Source organism: Sander lucioperca, chromosome 17, assembly GCF_008315115.2.
Source record: "Sander lucioperca isolate FBNREF2018 chromosome 17, SLUC_FBN_1.2, whole genome shotgun sequence".
NCBI lineage: Eukaryota > Metazoa > Chordata > Actinopteri > Perciformes > Percidae > Sander > Sander lucioperca.
Genome location: NC_050189.1, coordinates 5,767,228 through 5,788,597, shown reverse-complemented (window position 1 = coordinate 5,788,597; position 21,370 = coordinate 5,767,228). Strand labels below are relative to the sequence as shown.

The 21,370-nt window shown below is 38.2% G+C and overlaps 2 protein-coding genes and 2 non-coding genes across 9 annotated transcripts in view; 1 reads left to right on the top strand and 3 right to left on the bottom strand.

The window, feature by feature from the left end:
* The window catches only part of intu (inturned planar cell polarity protein), a 29,457-nt gene extending 18,591 nt beyond the window's left edge, over positions 1–10,866 (bottom strand). For 5 of the 6 annotated variants that reach the window (XR_004895462.1, XM_031304451.2, XM_035993529.1 and 2 more), the window contains exons 1-4: positions 9,078–9,353; positions 7,400–8,001; positions 5,828–5,913; positions 1,371–1,586 (exon numbers count right to left, since the gene is read on the bottom strand). Coding sequence is in view for 5 of the 6 variants with exons in the window: in XM_031304451.2 (XP_031160311.1) it covers positions 1,371–1,586; positions 5,828–5,913; positions 7,400–8,001; positions 9,078–9,214 (1,041 nt within the window). In the remaining variant the exon portion in view is untranslated. Of the gene's footprint in view, positions 1–1,370; positions 1,587–5,827; positions 5,914–7,399; positions 8,002–9,077; positions 9,354–10,377; positions 10,576–10,606 lie in introns of those variants that run through there. The other variant, XM_035993530.1, reaches the window with a different exon arrangement.
* Positions 784–857, bottom strand: trnan-guu. The gene has a single exon. It is a non-coding gene; the product is annotated as a tRNA-Asn (tRNA).
* Positions 10,867–11,314: 448 nt separating the features above from the next.
* LOC116053466 lies at positions 11,315–11,530 on the bottom strand. The gene has a single exon (XR_004105841.1). It is a non-coding gene; the product is annotated as a small nucleolar RNA U3 (small nucleolar RNA).
* A 3,149-nt stretch (positions 11,531–14,679) lies between these two features.
* Positions 14,680–19,874, top strand: trmt10b (tRNA methyltransferase 10B). The gene is made up of 8 exons (XM_031304514.2): positions 14,680–15,047; positions 15,857–15,965; positions 16,617–16,750; positions 16,927–17,079; positions 18,228–18,306; positions 18,695–18,762; positions 18,969–19,092; positions 19,202–19,874. Exons 1-8 carry the CDS (start codon positions 14,904–14,906, stop codon positions 19,336–19,338), a joined length of 948 nt encoding a protein of 315 aa, XP_031160374.1. The 5' UTR covers positions 14,680–14,903; the 3' UTR covers positions 19,339–19,874.
* The last annotated feature ends 1,496 nt before the right edge of the window (positions 19,875–21,370 follow it).

Genomic DNA, 21,370 nt, shown 5'->3' with positions numbered 1-21,370 from the left:
GGTGGAAATTACCCGTAAGAGTCTGACTCGCATCAGATAAATTCAGAGAAAGCTTTCCACTCCTGGACATGGGATTTCCTCCACATCTCAGGTCATTCTTAACACTCAATTATCAGAATACACCTCCGTACTTCTGTATAGTTCAATGTTTCAAATCCAAAATCCAAAGAGTCAGTGTGCCATTGACCACAAAGTCATGATCAGGTTTCCCCAACAAGACCCACTATCTTTCCAAAGGGATAGAAAAATATGTGGTCATTCAGGGTCTAGATCAGTGATCGTCAACTAGCAGCCCGGGAGCCACATCCGGCCCACCAAAGCTTTCAGTCTGGCCCGCAGAATAATAATGAATTCAGAAAATGTGAAGAAGTAAATGCGTTATGGTATTAGGCATTTCGAGCATTCAGAGGAGGTAACATTCAATAGGGAGAGCGTAAACCCACCCCCCTGTAATTGCATCTCTATTCACATTCCAATTAGTTTTATTGCGGATTGAATTGGTATTTCAGTTCCATTTCTTCTATCATTTCCATTTGTTAGATTTACTGGCAATATTTAGGTTTGGTTTGGCAACTGTCAGCACCCAGTTCCCACCTGACTGTCATGGAAGAGGCTTGTTCTTTTCAGTGCTCCCTCTATGTTTCTATTTAATAACAGCCTGTTTCCACCAGAGGAACTCTTTGACTGTAGGAAAGTAGTAATACTTTGGCACCTGATTTATCTGACCACTACTCTTGAGCACAGAAACCAGCTTACTCATTTACAGATTACTTAAGCAAACAAAGTCCCTGGGTGGGCTCGAACCACCAACCTTTGGGTTAACAGCCAAATGCACTAACCAATTACGCCACAGAGACTCTGGAAAGTGCCAGGGGGTGTGGCTCTGATCTTCCAGTCCAACACACTTGAATTACCATTTACTGACTAAGAGTCAGGCTGGGCAATATGGCAAAAATTTGAATCATGACATTTTAAATGTATGCAGTGTGGGGTTTCCAGCACTGAATGTTGCTGATTGGTCAAATACACCTGACTTTTCCAGAGCAAACAGTGTTTTGTTTCACAGCTCTTTGTTTTAAGTCCAAGATTAACCATAACAAGGAGCCATTACAAAGAACAACAAAATAATTTCAACCTCGTCGTCAATGATCTCTGTGGGTCTTAAGATGCAATAAAAAAAAAAGAAGGAATGCAGTGCATTGAGGGAACCTTTTAGTTCCTGGACTTTTGATCAAAATGGCTAAGATGAGGTTTAAATTGAAGTTTACACACAAGTCTTAATTCCAATTAAGGTTTTTGGTGTTATTTGTCATTCATCATTTTCTGTCAAGACCAATAAATGTTCCATCATGAATTGTATGCAAACTTACCTCGTCCTGTGGTGATGCTGAGTCCAGTTTAAGTGAGAGGTACATGACAATGTGCGGGATGTGTCTTATGGACATCTGAAGTTCGGCTGTGTCCTCCCCCCACAGCAGACGCACCAGCTGGCTGACAGGTGGAGAGGCCTTCGTCTTTTGGACTGATGAAGTGTCACTAGCATTGCTTCTGTCCACCTGAGCCACCGTCTCCAACGTAAGCCTCACCTGGAGATGGTGGCAACAGGAGAGAAGAAAAAGAGACAAAAAAACAGCTATCTGTTATATCATAGATTGTTATATCATCGTTATATCATTGCATCAGCCTGCCTACCAATCCCTCTCAGAGTTCATTCATTTCTAAAGAATCTGCCACTATGGCTCCACATGATTATTATTACTCGAAATTTGAACAGTGTTCATGTGTCTGTTTTAAGCTGCTTACACACCAACCAGACTGCCAACCGTCAGCAGAAAAGGCAGTTGGACTGATCAGTCTCTCCGAGTTTGTCAAAAAAAATGCCTCAGAACAGACCGAAGAGACAAGACGTAATACGTCTCCATAACAGCAGGCGGCGCTAATCTGTATTGTCGCCCAAAAATAAAAACCGGCAGCTGATTGGACGAACCCGTCACATGGGTCTTGTTTCTCCAGAAATTCAAAGACAGACTGTCGTGGCGGCTCGTTCAGAATACGATCTCATATTGTACTAAAATAGTTCACCGAAACGTGTTTCTGAAAACATTTTAAGAGAGAAATAGGCCGTGCAGTTGCTGAATCTGTCTTCATTTCAGATCAACAAAGGTCAGTTTAAAAGATTTTCGTCAGATTTTGAGAGACTTTAGTCACGCTCATTCCGCTCCCCGTTTCTGGGTTAGCACTCTACCAATCAGATGGGTCATTTGAGTCCGACTGCCGGCAGTGCCCGTCCCGCCGATTATAAATGTCAAATTGGCCAAAATGAAGGACGACGGCCCCTCGGACGGACGACGGCACGGAACACACCGAACAGACTCGAGTCACTGACCTCAACCAGACTGTCCAACGGCCGATTATCGGCTCTGTGTGTCCGGGCCTTTAGTGTGCACGTGAGCCGTGCTGCCAAAAGGGAGAAAAAACTTCAAACAATCATTACACAGTCATTCAGAAAAAGCTGAAAAGTGAATAACAAGATGGTGATTGTCAGAGAGAAAGTGACATTGCAGCCAGACCTGACCGCAGCATAACAAATAGCAGGGATCTGGGTGTGTTTTTGTGTGTGTGTTTGACTGAGCGTGTTTGACTAAATTAAAACCAGACTTGTGCAAACCGGAGAAACAGTGGCAACACAACAGACAGCCTATCTTTTCTTGTTCATGCAGTACTTTCCATACCCCAGTTTTCTATTTTACGCTGCCATTCATAGAAAGTCAAAGTGGAAACAGAAACAGAGCTGCACGGAAATCCAACAAGCACGCACATGGAACACATGCAGTCAATGTGTAAAGAAGGATGAGAAACTGCAACAATCTGTCAAATCTACATTTTTTACACTCCCAAACATACAATACATCAGAAATACCCCAGAATTTCACAGCGATACACAGTAATGGTATTATGTGTACATAACACATGCATATACAAAATACACCCCACACACTATATAATTTAAACTTGCACATAATCGATTGAAACACATATTTCGGACAACGAAAGACTGAATATTCACTCACACTTTACAGACTCACAATGTACATTGTTTGCACACTATGGTGGCATACCTGTTCACACATTGTACTGACTCTGGGCTACAACCTGTCAGCACTAGAGAGGCCATCTACGGAGCTAAGCTGATGTTAATTCAGGAAAATCACAACCAGAATCCAGATGTGAAAAATAGCAGCTAAATTCCTAAAAAAGATTGTGCTTAAGATCTCAGGAAGAATTGTAAGTGCCCTTTAGCAAATCAGAAAAACGCTTTACCAAATTGAATTTTATGGTGCACTCAGGCGCACTGCATAAACTCATGGTGCATTCATCTTGTAAACTCTAAGAAACTCAAGCTGTTGTTGTAAAGTACCCTACTGCCATCTATTAACTCTTATTTATGTTGTTATGCATTAAGACTCCATATAGTCTAAAAAAATATTTAAATCGAAAATTGAATCGCATCGTGATCTTAAAATCAAAAGTCAAATTGAATCGTAGATTTGGAGAATCATGACACCCCTATTAAAGAGTGTGTTCACTTAGGTAAAAAAAGCTAAAAAGATGTGTTGAACAAGGGATGCACCAATCCAACTTTTTTTTTTTCTCCACAATACCATTTTTTTTTTTTTTTTTAAATAAGGCAATTTTATGTAGTACGTATTGCTGTGGCACATACAATTGACTTTGCGGCCTTCTGTGACTAGATGAATAAGAGTGAAAACACTGAATTGTATTATATTAATAAAGAAACTGTATTAAATGCGCATCTGTCATATCTGTCCAATGCATGATCCACTTAATATGGTCCGCATCTTTAATCAGAACAAGAAACTATCATTGGGCTTGGGTTTGATGCAGGTTTTATTTCTATGAGAAATAATGCTGTGTAACCCTGACACAATGGGAATATATTATAAAGACAATACAGTAGTTCTGAAGATTTTTCCCTTACTGAGACATTTAGTGAAAAAGCAGAACGAAGTCTGAACAGTGGAGGTTCTGCTGGGATTTGACCTCAAACAACCGGGGACCTTGCAGATCCAGTTATAAGTTTTAATCACTACATCTTAACTGGACACACCCCAATTACACTTTAGTGTTTAACTGTAACGCACAATGTAAAATATGTAATTTATTGAACATTCTATGACTGCTTACGTTGTTTAAGACACATAGTTTTTTTTAAATGGATGACCGAAAGGGGAGTCCAGTTCCTAACCCAGGCATTGTTTGTGTCTGCAACTAACCTAAGAAAGCAATTTAGTATGCTCCAAGAAATTAATGAGGTGTTGTGGTCATTACTTTCAAAAAACGTGGGTAGTCCTAGATCATATGGTGCCTACCAAATATGTTGAAGGAAAAAAAGACCATATTCCATGGTCAAAAATGTAGAAACTGTATTTTTCTAATCCAACGATTACTCCCAGAACTCTCCAAGGCCTGTCAGCACTAACCACAGGCCACCCGCCTCCCCAGTAGGCGCCTGCATCTGGGCTGCCAGCCATTTTAGCCAATTTTAGAGGTATTCTTAAAGAAGAACCTAGTAGTGATGTACCTTTCAATTGGTGACTCACACTTGTTCACTCAGTCCTGGAAGTGAGAGGTAGAAATTGTGAAATGGATATCCTCATATCTTTAGGATTAAATGAGGATATAAGAAATAGCTCTGCTTTGATTGAGCTGAGGGAATCAAATTCAGACATTAAAAACGGTAGAAACTTTCAAATAGGCAAACCCTAAATTTGAGAAATCACTGGGTAAAAAGGCTGACTGGACTAACTGCAGCCCTTTCTCTCATCATAAATAATAAGGATGTGGTTAGACTGGAGTGTGCTCTGACTGGGATTCCAGTCTGTTGATGTCAGTCATTTAGCGCTGGCTTTTAGATGGACACACACACACTAGTGCACACTAATGAAGGAGTAACTGAGGCTTGTTCAGCTATAAGGGTTAGCAAAGGGCATGGTGGACTGACTTTAATATTCATATTTGTTCCTCCAAACCTAATAAGTACTGTCTACGTTCCATCTGGGAGGGCTGGCACAAAGAAAAGCCATCCTCCAACACACACAAGCATGCACGCACACGCACACACACACACACACACACACACACACACACACACACACACACACACACACACACACAAAACAATCATTCTGTCAGCAATACAACTCTATTCCAAGTTTTTTTAGAGTCATCGTGGTGCCTGAGGAACCTTGTATTTTTCCAAAAAAATCTTCCCCGCTCTTTCCCTATAATGTAATTTAGTTTCCGACTACATCTTCTAATCAGCTGAGCTTCCAGTCCCACAACAGCTTCCTGTGGCACAAAAAAAGAGTCACACCGCAGTCCTGTCTATCCGCTGTGTTCGCCATCAACCCGTACAGACTCTGTCATTTGCAAATTCCTACTTTTTGATGGTCTGCTTTTTGGTGAAAATGCACGACTGAGGCACAGAATGTGGATTTTTTAGCTACCGATCAAAGGATCATTTCTCAGTAATTGAGGTTTTTCTAATGTTAAACTGCGCTGACTTCTGCTTTCTATTCACATTTTAGCAGCTTAGAAAAACCTATGCATTTCAAAGTAATTTAATGTCTATATTTACTGTCCAAGTTTGCAGTTTGTGACAAGCCAGGAAAAACCCAAACACTCACACTGTGGGCCTCAAATAAAAAAGGGACTAATAAAAATTGGTTGCTATCAATATCGATAAAAAACAAAAAAACAAATTGTTGTTACTGAGCCTTTATTTGGCAGATTTACACACACTGACCTGTGTTGGCCCTGGGATGCAGGACAGAACCCTCTCAATGTTTTCCGAGGCCACGTCCACATCGTCCACTGCGACAAGCACATCACCTGAACACAGCAGAAAAGTAACATTTATCAGTAATAAGTAATGCCAATAAATAATGCTATTAGTTTATGTTCAATCAGCTTACAGTCCCACATTAAACTGGAGTTTTCACACAAATGGGGCCAAGAAATATATTAGAATTAAAAAACCTGAGATGAAGTGCTACGTGAATCTGACAGAAGATTCTCTTGATGCACAGCTGAGCATAATGCTGTCCACATGAAAGGGAATGAATTCCACCAAAATTCAATCAACTTTAGTACTGTAATAAAGCAGTGTGCCTTCATTTTTTTGGTGCAATCTTCCCTCAGAAAAGTTTTGGTCAGCAAATAAATATTGACTTGGCTTATATGGACAGTAAGAACATTACTTAGAATAATTTTATTGATTGTATTATTGTGATTTGCTTCTGACCTATGCACTTGGCTAAGGCCAACAAAGAGCTTCACCTGCTTTTGTGCAGGGCAGCTGACCACCATCTCAGTAACAGAGCTATTTCAGGTATTTAACCAGGCTAATTGTTTAAGCATGTAGCTGGCTGCATAAAAAGCTTCTCTAAACAGTAACTCATGTGGGTAGTCATTTGTCCTGAGGCACGACTGGCGTTCCTCCATCTGCTAGTAAAAGCTGTAAAAGATCATTAGCCCTGATAGAAGAAAATCACTTCAGAGAAGCCGAGCTTTCAAACAGACTGATTACCATTTCTTCAGGACCAGACCTGAATATAGAGTTACATTCACTCTACGAAAATGTGCTGAAAGTTTCACTCGGACTGAATATACTTGCTGCTAAAAAATGGCAATGAGAAGTAACAAGACCCTTGTGGTTTTACAACGCAGAGCTAAAAACTGAAACTATGATAATGATTTTTATCACTCTGTAGTTGTTACTATGGATTCACCACACTGAAAGAGTTTGGCTATAACTAGACAACATGATGAATAACAAGGCTAGTTCTTCCTTCAGAATAAAAACAATTCTTTCCAGTTACCTTTAAAAATCATAGTTAGCTAGCCAGTTAGGCTACCACCTGCTGACTTGATTAGGTGTTGAACATGACACTCATTATTTAAGCTTTGGGCTCTTTTTCTCAAGAAATCTGATTAAGACTGTGTTGTAATAATTGTAGCGCATGCTTTCGCAGTGCATCAGTTTGGTGTGGAAATAAATGAGTCAGTGCTGGTTCATGACTCTACAGATGACTGTTATTGAAATCAGAACTGCTGCATAGCTGTGTTTTCCCTGTCCTGGAAGCAGTTGGATCTGTTGAGGATGGAGAGAGTGCCTTCTGCATAAAGTCAGTCACAAAAAGTACTTTTTTTAGTTTAACTGACGTAGTATTAGAGGACTATCTTCATGGGCCTTTTCAAAACTATATAGAAAATACCGTGAAGGTATTTAAGATGACCACTGACACAAAAAAAATATATTTATATTTTGTAGTTTTGTAAAGTTAACAACAGCTAACTGTTGGAATTATGGTCTTACCAATTAAGATTTGGCCACATTTGATGGCCGGGCTATTGGGTATTAATCCATGAACAGTCAGTCTTTCCTCCTGTCTGACCCCTCCAGAGTCTGCCTGTCCTCTGCTCCAGGAGGGGCGATGCACCACCCCCAGCAGCGCTTCCAGTAGGCCTCCACTGTCAGAGAGAGGTGTTAATGAACCTCCAAGACGTTTAGGGTTGAGGTAGACACACACTTCCTTCAGCTGCTGCTGCTGAACCATCACACCCTGCCTTTGACCTGGCTGGTTCTTCAGGATGGATGCTGGAGGTGATGATAAAGTCGAGTTGTCTTTACCCCCATCCTTCCCTCCAACTCTGCGCTGAGATGGCCGGCGTTTTCTCCTGAGGATCCTGGCTAGCCTTTTTAATGGGGGCTCACCTTTCGTCCATGAACCACATCGCTGCTTCTTGTTTTCCTCCGTGATGACCTCTGCCTCCTTTTCGCTAAAGCGAACATGATTAGTGGCCACACCTTGGTTGGTGGCGTGGGCCAATGCAGCCTCCTCTTCGCCCTCACTCAACTCAAGGTAGAAAAGCTCGCCATTCTTCTGGATGTCATCCAGCCATTCTGGTTCCAAGTCACTGAAAGAAATCAAACAGAGCATTGAAAAACACATAGCATCAAAGGCAGAGTGGTAGGAAACTGGTAAAAGAGGGTTGGATTAATAGGGACTCGAGAGGTACTAATATAATCGATATGATGATACAGGACTAGATTTCATTTGAGATTTTGGTTATCCTCATACTGTGATAACGTTTATGTGTTGTCTTTTTCTGTTCCAAAAAGCCATACTGAAGTTAAGAGTCACTACTTCAAAAATGTATTTGGCTGTTTTTTCTTGAGTGAAATGTACAATAAATGCTCCTACTCACTTGCCATTATATCCACATTTCTAATTACTTCTGTCTTGAAAGAGATTCAATATTACCCATGCAGTGTCAGTATTTAGGCTACTGTTGTGGCCAACTTGATAGAAAAATATATAGTTTTTTCTTTTTAATTTACTTTTATCCGTTATTGCCCATGTGTATGGTAATGACACAATTAAAAAAGCTAAACTAAAAACTACTATATGTAAAAAGCGTAATCACATGTTTGACCAAAAGTGTGAGAATAAAAAACTAGTTATTTTTTTTCCTTTTGGTTTCTCTCCTTTTTAAACCTTCTTTGAAGAAACCTGTGGTAGGCAGCTTTAATGTGATATCCATAAATTTACAGAGGATGACAAGAAGCGTACAATTACTTATGAAGGCTTACCTCCCAAATTGAAAACACTCCCCAAAAGCTATGAAAAGCACAAGGGAGGAGGGATGGAAACTGTGTGGATAGGATGACACTCCCTCTTCGGCAAAGCTGGCCACTGCCTAACATTTACAAGTACTTTTACTCACAAAACAACTATTTTTAGATTATATGTGTAAATAAATGCTTCAAAACAGCCACATAACCACAGCCTACGTTTTATATCTGCATTGTAAACCATCAAAACGACTGTTTAAGTGTTATGCTGCAGTATCTCCTCCTCACTAACTTTTCTGTGTACACTATAGTTTGTTCAACCAGACTCATCTCATACATCTTAAGCAGCTTCACGGGGTCTCATGTGCAAACGGTTCGCTTGTTTGTTTGTATTCACGAAGTCAAATTATTTTCTTACTTGGAGTAGTCGGAGCTGTTGAAACTCGATGATGTGGATTCACAGTCACTATCGTGGTCGTGCTCGGCATCATCTTCTTTCGTTTGACCGCGACAAAGAGTTTTTTCGGTACACTTGCGGGCGTTTGCGGAGGCCATTTGTCTATAAGACGTTTTATTTCCCACTCAATCACGAAATGCGTCTTTAAAAGCTCAACTTTTAGAAAAACCAACAGTGATTTTCGCTCGCCATGTTGGAAGCGTTGACGAGGTGTTGTCACATGACGCGAGCGGCGAATGCGCACAATCTGATTGGTGGACGGTGCAGTTGCCCCTGACAACGCAGACGCTTTCTTGAGCGTTCTTTGTCGTGTGCCAGTTTACTTGGCAGCACGAGACACTCATCCCGTTAAATAATGCAGAAACCACATAGACAACACCACACACCTGCTCATATTAAATGTACGGGGACATTTAATTTAATGAAATTTAACTCAATAGAAACAAATACATGAGGTGATATAAAATAAGATGTGTTATGAGGGGCACGGGCGTCAGTTTGGTTTGAAATGTGCTGGGTACAATGACGCATTTCATAGTTTGAAAGACGCTGTCCTGTAGCTTAGCCTACTAATGTAAATTAATAAAAATGTATACAAAAATGTGATAATGTCCGACACGTTTTATGAAGAAGAAAGTTTTGACAAAGTAACAAGTTCCATTAGGCAAACAGGTGCCACCCACCCCTTCCCCAACCTAGACCGTATCCCAGTGTTACGGTTGTAGCCTATGGTTGTAGCAGGGCTGTGAACAGAGAAGCGAGTCGCCGCGCAGCAGCACAACGGCTGTGTCTGTGCCTGCGAGGATAAGAGATTTTTGTGGATTTGTTGGCATCTGTCGCTCAAGAATTATGTGTTATGAACTTTATTTATTTTATTTTTTTAACTAAATTGAGCTCGAGGTTTTCAAAAAAAGTGGTGGGTACAAAATGACTCATGACGAAATCTGATAGGTATGTGTACCCACCGTACGCTGACTTCTGACTGCCACAACAATGAAAGGACCCCAGACGAATGTGGAATTGTGGATGCAATGACCATTAATTGCCTGTGTCTACTGAATTTGAAAGTAAATGCAGATTTGCGCTTTCAATGTGTTGTCCCCCTATCTCTCCACCTTCCTACAGACTTGCACGAGGTTTTTAAATCCCCTCCGGTATTTAGCAAACTTCTGTGCCTGAATAAAGAAACCCCCCCTACTTGAGGTATGTAAAAGAAAGAGATAATTGTGTCATCCACGCATCATGTAAATGCTTTACTGACCTGTAAAGGAGAACACTGCGAATAGAGTCGAAGTCCTCTAAATTTTTAGAGAATGAACCTCCATCTACAGAAATGTTAAACATCATGTGTGTGGCATGTTTTCGTCGGGCCAACAACGCTATATTAACTTAAATTGTCCAGTTTGTGAAGATGCAATTTAAAACTCCATGAGGTTTAAAAGAAAAGCTATAAAAAAAAACAGTTTGTTATTGCACCAACAAGATCAAAACTCATTCCTTTCCTCTGTCCCGTATGAAGTTTCAGACGCCACCATGCAGGCTGAACTGCGTATCCAAGACCAGAACGAATCCTCCTCCAGTTTCTCATGTCAGTCACTGACACAAAGAAGTGAACGGTTTAACACCCACGCTATTCAAAGGGAGAATACCAATAACCTACAGGTGCTTTTTTCTTTTTTTTTTTTTTTTTTATTAAAGTTTTGAGTGTTTCCCCAGGGCAGCGGAGCGGAATTTGTCCCAGCGGTCTTCTTGGCAGGTGGAGTAAAGCCCCGCCTACTCTGGGCTACCAACAAAAAGCTAAAAAGAGTAAAAGTGGTCTGTTACTGCCCACTTTTGAATATTGCCATACGATTCTTAATAACGGGGTGCCAAAATATTTGAAAGTACCAATATCACATTTTAAAAACACACAAGTCGTGTTACATTTTTGAGTAAAAGTACATACGTATTTTATTATTAGTAAATGCACTCAAATAATCAAAAGTAACAGTAGGCCTACTACCATAATGCAAAATAATCCTGTCAGGGAGTTTTAGTTTGAAAAAGTACATCATATATGTAGGCTACAATAATTGAGTACATGTACTTCAGCGTATTTTGTCATCAGCGCCTTCAATACAACTTCTTACTTAGCCTATTGCTCCATGTGAGACTTCCGTTAAGTCTTCCATTAGTTTTATTTTTAACATCGTTGCACTACCACTCTGATCATACTCTTCCCCTCATTGCCCCCGAGGAGACAGCGAACGGTCATCAAAAGCAGAAAACACATGAAATAAATCAAAGTTCTCCGCCCGCTTCGCGCTCAGGAAAGAGTATCATTCACTCTTCATCGTGGTTAGCGAGACCAAACATTTTAGAAACACATTTCTCAAGTTAAAAACTATAGAAATGATCCCTGAAAGTATAGTCTTAACTTCCACAACGCCTTGCCCTACCACTAGTATGACGAACCTGGGCTTTACTGTCATGGTGCTTACATCCAAACACTGTTCACCAGATGTTTTTACTAAGAAAATCACCAAAAAGATCATTTTAAAAGCTAAGCAATGGATGACACCGAATAAAAAACACAATATGCACATATATCTGCACTTGTTAGAACGATACTGAACATTAAAATGCATATTATGCATTTTTAAACGCACCATAATGACAATATCTGCCACCGAAAATATATTTTAACACCGTTCTACCGTCAATACAAAGCACAACCTATACAATGAAACTGTTCACAGGATAAACGCCCGTATAAAATGTTTAATAATCTATGAAATATATTTATTACGAATACCCACAATGCTGTCTGGTAGCATAACCCTCCTCCGAGTCTCTCATTGGTTGCTGTGATGCTGCATGGCAGCGTGTTAGCTTCAAATGCTAACAACAACAGAGCATAACCATTGTTTTTAGAGCCGACATTTTCAACAATTCTAAAGACGTGTACACTGGCTGAATGCTGGTGTCACATTATGGAACATTAGTTAACATTGAAATAATGTCACAAAGTAAAAGACGATGATAATTTCACTTTAACGTTAAGAAGAGCTAGAACCCAGTGTGCACCTTCTTTTGGCTTCCGACTACAAACAAGACTACACGATAGTTCCTGTGCATGACCAAATAGCAGCAAACTTGACAGAAACACTAGAAAAATAGTTTCAAAACGTTTTAATGACTACACTTCAAGTCTAAGAAAACACAGAGAACATATTTACGACTTTATCTCACTAAAACAAATTATTTAAAGCTATAAAGCTTTTCTTTTGTAACAGAAAACATGTTCTTACTCATTTGAAGTGTTGTTATAACAAAACGATTAGGTGTTTTGGAATGACTTGCTGAAAGTAGTGACATAAAAAGCCAATACAATATGGATTATTCCAGTAGTTTAAGTAGAGAAACAGAATATGTTGCATTAAAAGTCAGTAAAAAGTAACGTTTAGTAAAGTAAGTTTTTAGATTTAAAGCATTAGGCAATTACTGTTGTAGTACTGTTGGCTGGACCACAGGGTCCTAACCACTAATGAAGTAGCTAAGTGTAGCTGCAAAACTTTTTAAAACTTTATTTAGCAAAACATTTTTACATAGCACAACATTACACAACCGTTATATATTAAAATATAAGGGATGAAAATATAACAATGGCTAGATTCTACCAGCACTAATAACCAAACAAGATGGCACAAGATTGGTTTATAGCAGCATTTCACAATCATTAGCTACCTCAATGTTGACTTTTTTTCTCCCTTGTGTTTAGACATTCAGCATCACACAACAGTGTTCCCCTACAAGTATGTTCATGTGGATTTCGAAAAGTATTACTGTTAAATATTTGAAGAAACTTTAAGTGTTAACTGAGAATCCAGTCAACATAGGGAAAACACTGTGCACAAGTTGTATAGTTTTCTGTATGCTTAGATATAACTTTTGTTCGCGCATATAATATTTACAGTCTATGGCAGCGCATGTACCATTACTTGAGGATTTATGAAAGTTAAGGCTAACGTTAGCTTACTTAGCGTGCGTTTCTAGCACTAGCTAGCTAACGTTAGCATTGTCAGTCCACCACGACCTTGACATATTTTTGGAGCCAGACGGTTAATGTTAGTATCCTTAACCCGTTTTGACCACCACACGTGTTTTAAGAGTGTGAATATAAATGTATATATAAGACAACCAGGGTTCAAAATTAACTTTTTTGTCCACCAGCCAAATGGCTAGTGAATGTTCAAATTTTACCAGCCACTCAAAGGATTACCATTGTTTTTTGGCTAGTGAGTGAAGCAAATCTACCAGCATTTGGCTGGTAAATGGTGCTAATTTGGAACCCTGAAGACAACCTTCAGACTAGTAACGGGATAACTTTGAGCTAGCTAACGCTAAAGAAAGAAAAAAAAAAAAAGCCAACGTCATTTATTCGCAGCTTGAAAGAAAATTCAAAACGCTTAACATTTTACATACGTTTTTAAACTATATATATTTTTTACCATACAATAAAATTATAACCTTACTCACCATCCATGGACTAATTACGGTAAAATGTCCCGATAGCCGCGTTTGCATCAAACACATCCGGTAAAGAAATCGCTCCCCTTTGCACATGCTTAATTGGAACAGGAAGGGAACGTTCACAAAGTTTAATTAAATAAAGTTTAAGTTGTATTTTATTTTATTCTGTGCTAAGTTTGAACTGGTTTATTATTTGGTGTTATTTCTAAAAAGAGTTGAAGATGCAGTTTGAAGTGGAATAAATCAGGATAAGAAAGTGATGTAACAACCACCAAGGCAAATTTCTCATAAGTGTTACGTACTTGGCAATATAAACTCTTTTCTGATTCTGATGATGGTGAAAATGTACCAATTCATCAGTATGCAAGTGGTGAGAAATCTCTTTTTCTTCGTGATATTTGATGCAATGACTTAGGAATATCAATCTTCAGGACACCGTTCGCAGAGAGCTGTAGATATGTCCTTTCTGAAAAAAAGAAAGAAAAAAAAGACAATAGATAAATCCAATAAGAATAAATAAAAACACTTTTACTTGTTTAACCTTGTTAGTGAGCGATCATATATTTAAAATGTAAATTGAAAATTTTCTTTTCTCATGGAACACAGACTATCTCTTTAGAAAAATTGATGTAGGCTATTTCACAGTGTTAAACACATAATGTGTGTAGCCCATGTCTATTTCATAGAAGAATTCATACAGAATAAAATATTTCTTTCCAATAAACCCATTGTCCTTGCTATATTAGGGAATGAGCAGTAATTAACCTCTAGGATTCAATATCTGATTAATATAGTATTCACCAATTAAACTTATTTGGAGTTATACTGGTATTATACTGGCCTCTTCTGGCGTGTTAGTGGTAATGTAAACTACTGACTACTATTTTAAATATTTTTTATAATACATTTTTAAATATTACACAGAATAGTAAATATGCGATGTATGGCTGGCTGAATGTAGCCCTATTGTTTAGTCTTCTCAAAATTCACATTTAAAGTATCATTCATTCAAAATTCATCGTCTTGTCCCCGCCCCCTCCACTTGTTTACTCTGACGTCATTCACACGCGCCGCTCAAATGGAAGCGACACCTTTCATATGCATAGACTACTTTATTATCATTATCTCTCTTTCTGCCTTTTAGATCACTAATATGTTGCTTTAATGTGTAATTTAGTGTATTTCAGAAAAAAACGCTATTATTTTGAAAACGTTTAGTGTTACGATATCAACACATGACTTTTTGTCTTTTAAATGCCACAAATAACTAGATAAATGTTGACTGAAATGGCACATATAGGCTCAGATGTGTGTGAAATGCAGCTGAATGGAGTTTCAGAGGTGATGGATCTGCTTCAAATAGACGTGGAGACTGATGTGGTGGAAGACAGGGCAGGGAGAGAAGCTGCACCGTTTTCAGTGAGTAGATTTTGTACTTGGCCTTCATTTTAAATAAACACTACTACGACTACTACTACTAATACTACTACTAACGTTACTACTTTAAAACCTCTTCAAGCTTGCATGTTTTTCCAGGGTAGCGACTTCACTAATCATTATTTTATTGATTATTTCCTTTGTTATTTCATAATTATCACTTCTGTAAAATGTAAAAACAAAAAACATCAACATATGAACATCATGATTTTCCGGTGAGAGAGTAATTTAAACCATGGAAGTTAAGCTAATTGAAACATTGTTTCTCTCAGGACCACAGTATAAAAACTGGCAAAACATGAAAACAGCAAGGCAAAATATAAAAACATGTAGGTGCATCAAAAATCTAAATGCAATAAGTGATCTGAGTGTCTGAGACCGTATTTGATTTCTGAAGCAGTCCAATGTGCAGTCCTAAAACACCAACAGTATTCACATGACAATGGTATGTTACATATCAAAGCAGGTTAATCTTTTTTTTTTTTTATTCAGGGTTGAAATCCTTATATTTCTTGTTTAGGTATTATTAATGTTTTAGATTACTTTGGTTGATAAATTGCATGATTCTGCATGATTTCAGATACTTTTGTGACCCAATAGGCTTAATAAATATTTTTAAAACCCTTCAAACAAGATAAAAAAAAAGCCTACCAAAGTTTACACAGATGCCTGGTTTCCATCTAAAATAGATCATGTAGTATCCCAGTTATGTTTGTAGTTGGTCTTAAAATACTGTAGTTGTCTTGACGCTTTCAGCACTGTTAATGGTGATCTATCTGTTAAATGAACAGAGAAATGTGTTGAGGAAGCAGCGACACTGGGAGAGGCAGCTGGCAGCGAAGAAAAGCAAGAGGAAAGAAGAGAAGCAGCGGAGGAAGCTTAACCGTGAGCAGGAGTCAGGTACAGATCAAGCGAAGAGAATCAAACACTCATTTTGCTTTGCATGGAGATTAAAGGTGAAAGTCATTTACATTTGAACTCCAGAGCTTCTATAACCAGAACACCTTCCCAAGTGTAGGACCAACAGAAGACAGACTCAAGAACTCCTTTGTCCCTCATGCCATCATACTCTATAACTCCTCACTCGGGGGAGAAGGAAATAGGGTAAAGAGGACAGAACAGAACAGGAAGGAAGGGAAGGAGTGGTAGCCACTCACTCATTCACTGTGCAATTAATTAATAATCTACTCACATACATACCTGGACACTCTTAACTGCTCATTTATGCTAAATGTCTTTTATTCACTGTATAATAACACAATGCCATACACAGTCCTATATATTTATCTTTATTTATCTGTAGTTTATTGTTTTTTACTGTTTGTTTACTTTTTCTTTACTTCCTATATTTAGCTAAAAGTTTATTGTTATTGTTATTCTTATACGGTATTTTCTATACTGTATTTTTTATACCTCTTTATTTTCTATACAAGTGTTTTGTAAGTTGCTGAAATCTGCTGCTGGAAATCTAATTTCCTTGCAGGAGTCATCCCAAAAGCATCAATAAAGAGAAGTCTAAGTCTAAGTCTTTCCTGTGATTTTGTCATACAGGTTCCCGCGCAGATAATCCTCAGTTTACCAAACGAGTCATGAAAGCGATCACAAAAGAGCGTTTAGCTGAAGCTCAGTCCACAGGACTCAAACTCTGCATAGACCTGAGTATGACAGACAGCATGTCTGACAAGGTAGGTGCCACAAAACAGCATCATTAACTCTTAAACAGCCTGTTTTTGAGAATTTAGAGGGTACAAACCAGCTGGTTTAATTTCAAATAATGGTTTTCCAAAGAGATACTGTCTGATTTAACTGTCTGTCTGCATAAGTTCACCTACCTTAACTATGTGTGTGTTGTCTGGTTCAGGAGATCAGTCGACTGGCCGGCCAGTTAAGAAGACTGTACGGTTCAAACAAGAAGGCGATTCGACCATTTCACCTTCTCCTGACAGACCTGAGAGAGGACAGCCGTCTCTACAGAGAGTGCCTACGAATGAACGCAGGCTTCCTCAACTACATGGTGATTATTGTTGTTCAACTCAACTTCAACTTCAACTTTCAATTGTATTATCCCGAAGGAAATTTGATCTATAGCAGGCATCAAATCACAGCACAACATTTTCACATCCTGATATTCACTGGTAAATATTTCTGGAAGGGAAAATAAAGCTGGACAAAAAAAAAATTAGGACACCCATGCTAAAGTTGACTAAAAAGAGGAATAAAAAAACCATCTTTTGGAAATTGATCTTAATGCCTTAATTAAAAAAATGAGGAAAAATCTAACCTTTAAGGACACCAATTTTGTTTGTGAATGAATAATGTATTGTAAATAAATAAATGTTCTTCCTTAAAATACAGGCTGCATAAGTAAGTACACCCCTATGTTAAATTCCCATAGAGGCAGGCAAATTTAAAAAATTTTTAAAGGCCAGTTATTTCATGGATCCAGGATACTATGCATCCTGATAAAGTTCCCTTGGCCTTTGGAATTAAAATAGCCCCACATCATCACATACCCTTCACCATACCTAGAGACTGGCGTGGTTTTATTTCAGTTAGCCTAATAGCTGGTTTGATTTGCATTGAGAGATGATTTTATGGAAAGTACCCCACGCCAGTCTCTAGGTATGGTGAAGGGTATGTGATGATGTGGGGCTATTTTAATTCCAAAGGCCAAGGGAACTTTATCAGGATGCATAGTATCCTGGATCCATGAAATAACTGGCCTTTAAAAATAAAAATCTGCCTGCCTCTATGGGAATTTAACATAGAGGTGTACTTACTTATGCCCCCTGTATTTTAAGGAAGAACATTTATTTATTTACGATACATTATTCATTCACAAAGAAAATTGGTGTCCTTAAAGGTTGGATTTTTCCTCATTTTTTAATTAAGGCATTAAGATCAATTTGCAAAAGATGATGTTTTTATTATAAAATTCCATTTTTTCAACTTTAGCATGGGTGTCCTGATTTTTTCACGACTGTAGTTGTTTTGCCAAATTAAAAGCTATGCAATTAATCTGGAGACAATTGTTTGAAGTCTTATTTTAACTCTAAACTAAATACATAAAATTGTACATAATCTGGGCTAGGAATAGTTTGAATATTTAGCAAGAGACCCAGATTATTTTCATTTTTTATTCCCTTTGTACGTTTATTTCAGATGGACATAACAGAAGAAAGCTGTCTGGACCTTTTTTCTCCAGAAACTGTCGTCTACCTCACACCAGATGCTGAAGAAGGTTTGAATGATGTCTCAATGGAAGTACAAATTTAGTTGAACTATTTCTTGCGGCCAGCAGAGGGTGCATTCTGACCACATTCATGTGGACCATACTACTACAACTTTTACTGCTGCTACTATTTATACTTCTACTAGCACTTTACTCAATCCCGTTTTGAAACGTACACATAGTAAAACACAGAGATAATTTGAGGGTTAATTAAAAACCTCATTGAAAGCTAAATAATACATGGAAAATGAGAAGAAAGTTGTACATTGAGCCAAAAAAACTGTTTTCAAAGCAAAGCTACATAATGCTATATATATTTGCATGTCCATATTTACTGTCTTTTCCCATTAGATTTTCTTTAATACTATTTTTTAAATCTTTTTTTTTTTTATTTCAGCTTTAGAAACGGTGGATGCTGACAAGGTGTACGTCCTCGGTGGCCTTGTGGATGAGAGCATCCAGAAGGTATTATACATTCAGACGGGTTATAACTGCACAACACAGACATCCCATAGCAACAACTCGATCAGCTAATTTAATATGACTGATTCAATGTTGGTTTTCTTTTTTTAAGTCAGTATATAAGTAACTTTCTTTTCTGTTCAGGTCAAATAAAATCCAGTAGCGTTTGTTATTAATGCAGTGACATCACTGTCGTCTCTCCCCTGCAGAAGTTGAGCTTCTTGAGGGCCAGAGAACTGAGCGTCCACACGGTGAGGCTGCCCATAGACGAGTACATGGTGAAAAAAAACAATGCCAAGAATTTCCACTCAAAGATCCTGGCTGTTAATCAGGGTGAGACATTGTATTTAATTTGCAAGACAACTGATGCTATTCTGTATTTGTTATTAATGGAGTCTCTCTCTCTCTCTCTCTCTCTCTCTCTCTCTCTCTCTGTCCACAGTGTTTGACATCTTATTGACTTTCTGCAAAACCGGCAGCTGGACAGAAGCCCTGCAGGCATGGTTCCCCCAGGGGAAGGGTTATATTGTTGCGCCAGAGTTTTCCCTACCACTTTCCGTCCCTCCATCACAAACTTAGCATAGGGATTCATTTTTAGTCATGATATTTACAGAACCCTTTTTGCGTCCATGTTACTTACTTGAGGGGAGTTGATACAACGTGATGTGCCTCGTTAAGGAGAAATAGCACATAGTTGTTTAACATTTCTGAGTATTGTTTACTTTTACCAACAACTGTAATATTGTTTATAGCTGGAAATGTTTAAAGGTTCTCATCTGACTTTTTAATAAAACAGTGGAACTTTTGTATGTTTACACGTTCTCAGGAATCATTTTTGTTGAGTTCAGTAACAATGAACGACAGTATTGTGAAACACTAATATCTAATCTGTTTTTGTACATAAAATCTTAATGCAAATGTGTCTTAGTTTTTACATTGAATGATATGACATACAATATTTTTGGCATTTCCACGGTCGCACAATTTTGGCACAAAAAGTTTTGCGACTAAAAACTGAGAAAATGCCCCCGTAGAAGATGGCAGGTGTGAGTCAGCCAGCAGAGATGAAATGCATCATCCATCCAACTTAAAAATATTGACCTGAAGGCAAAGGATAAAAGAATTGCAGAGCTGTTCCCTGTATTTTTTCTATTCTTTTTTTAAGCTGTTGCCACCGTAGTTTCTGAAAGCTGCTTGTTAATGAATAAGGCAGTGCGTGTAGCGGATAGCTTTTGTTTGGGTCATTGTACTTGAACTGTTGTATATTGTTAGATATCTCCTGTATGTTTCACTGTAAAGCAGCGTTGTTGCACTTTCAAAGATTTTTCAGATGTATTTGCTAGATCACTTCTGCCTGATGTCCATGTTTGGTTGTAGAGTTTTGGTTAGCCTAACTCTTACGGCCTGAAAAAAGTGAGACAGGGTTGCAGCTGGAGTTTTCCAAAGAACATTGGATTTACCAGCCTCAGAAAACAATCTGTTGTCCATTGACTGTGAAAGTATCTTCTTAATGTCAGTTATCTCATAGCCCTGGGAGCTATAACTGATTGTGAAATTGTGAAATGTTGCTCTTTTTCACTTGCATCATCCAGACTGCAGACCGACAATCACACTGAACTACTACTGCAGAAAAGTTTGTTTTTTTTGGATTCAGAAATGATGGATTTTGCATGTGCTTCCTGTTTGGGTTTCATGTTGTAGTTATTGATAAAAAAAAATGTCCCTGCATACATACTCATTTTACATTTTCATTACATAATTTTCAGTTATAGAAGGTTTGCACTAAATGATCACTTTTCCATACCATACCACCTCCTCACCCACACTGAGCAGCCCAAAAGCATGTGTCTGCTGTGAATGAATGGGAACTACCAAAGAAAAAATTAAATATCTTGAAACAGTGAATGTGGAATGTGGATGTTCAAACACATCCATGTATTAATGTTCCTGAGTAATCCTACAGTCACATTAGCTACAAGAGACAGAGACAAAGCGACAGGCTACCATTCATTTTCAATGTGGGTGGCTGTTTGCCAGCGACAAGCAACAAGCTTGCTAGAGAAAAGGGAGAAAAAAGTAAGGGATTAAGGAATATTCACATAGACAATGTGAAAAGGCTTTAAGGAATAGGCAAATTGGATTAAAGAAACAGTTGATAACCCTGGCCAGGGCAATTTGGCTTAAACAACATAAAGGAAAAGGAAACAAGAGTAAATAAAAACAAGAAGTAATAAAGAGAAGATAAAAGGAAATAAGAGAAAATAAAAGGAATACAGAAAATAACAGGAAAAATAAAGAATAAAGAGAAAATAACAGGAATAAAGAATAAAGGATAACGCCGTTAATCTGATAAAAAGCCCTTTGAAAAAAGGCGATCTTAGGATGGGCCGTAGTCTTGAACTTTTATTAGATGAAAAGTTTGAGCCAGTTCTGAGAACTGAGGTGTAGACTAACAGTTCAATGGTAGGTTTGCCAATCGATTCATTGCTGACGAATAATGTCCGACGCAGACCTCCCATTGGACTTCTATATCTAGGTAGCAAAATAATAAGGAAAAAGAAATAAGAAAGGAAAAAAATACGGCGGAAAGTATTCTTCTTCTTTTTTTTAG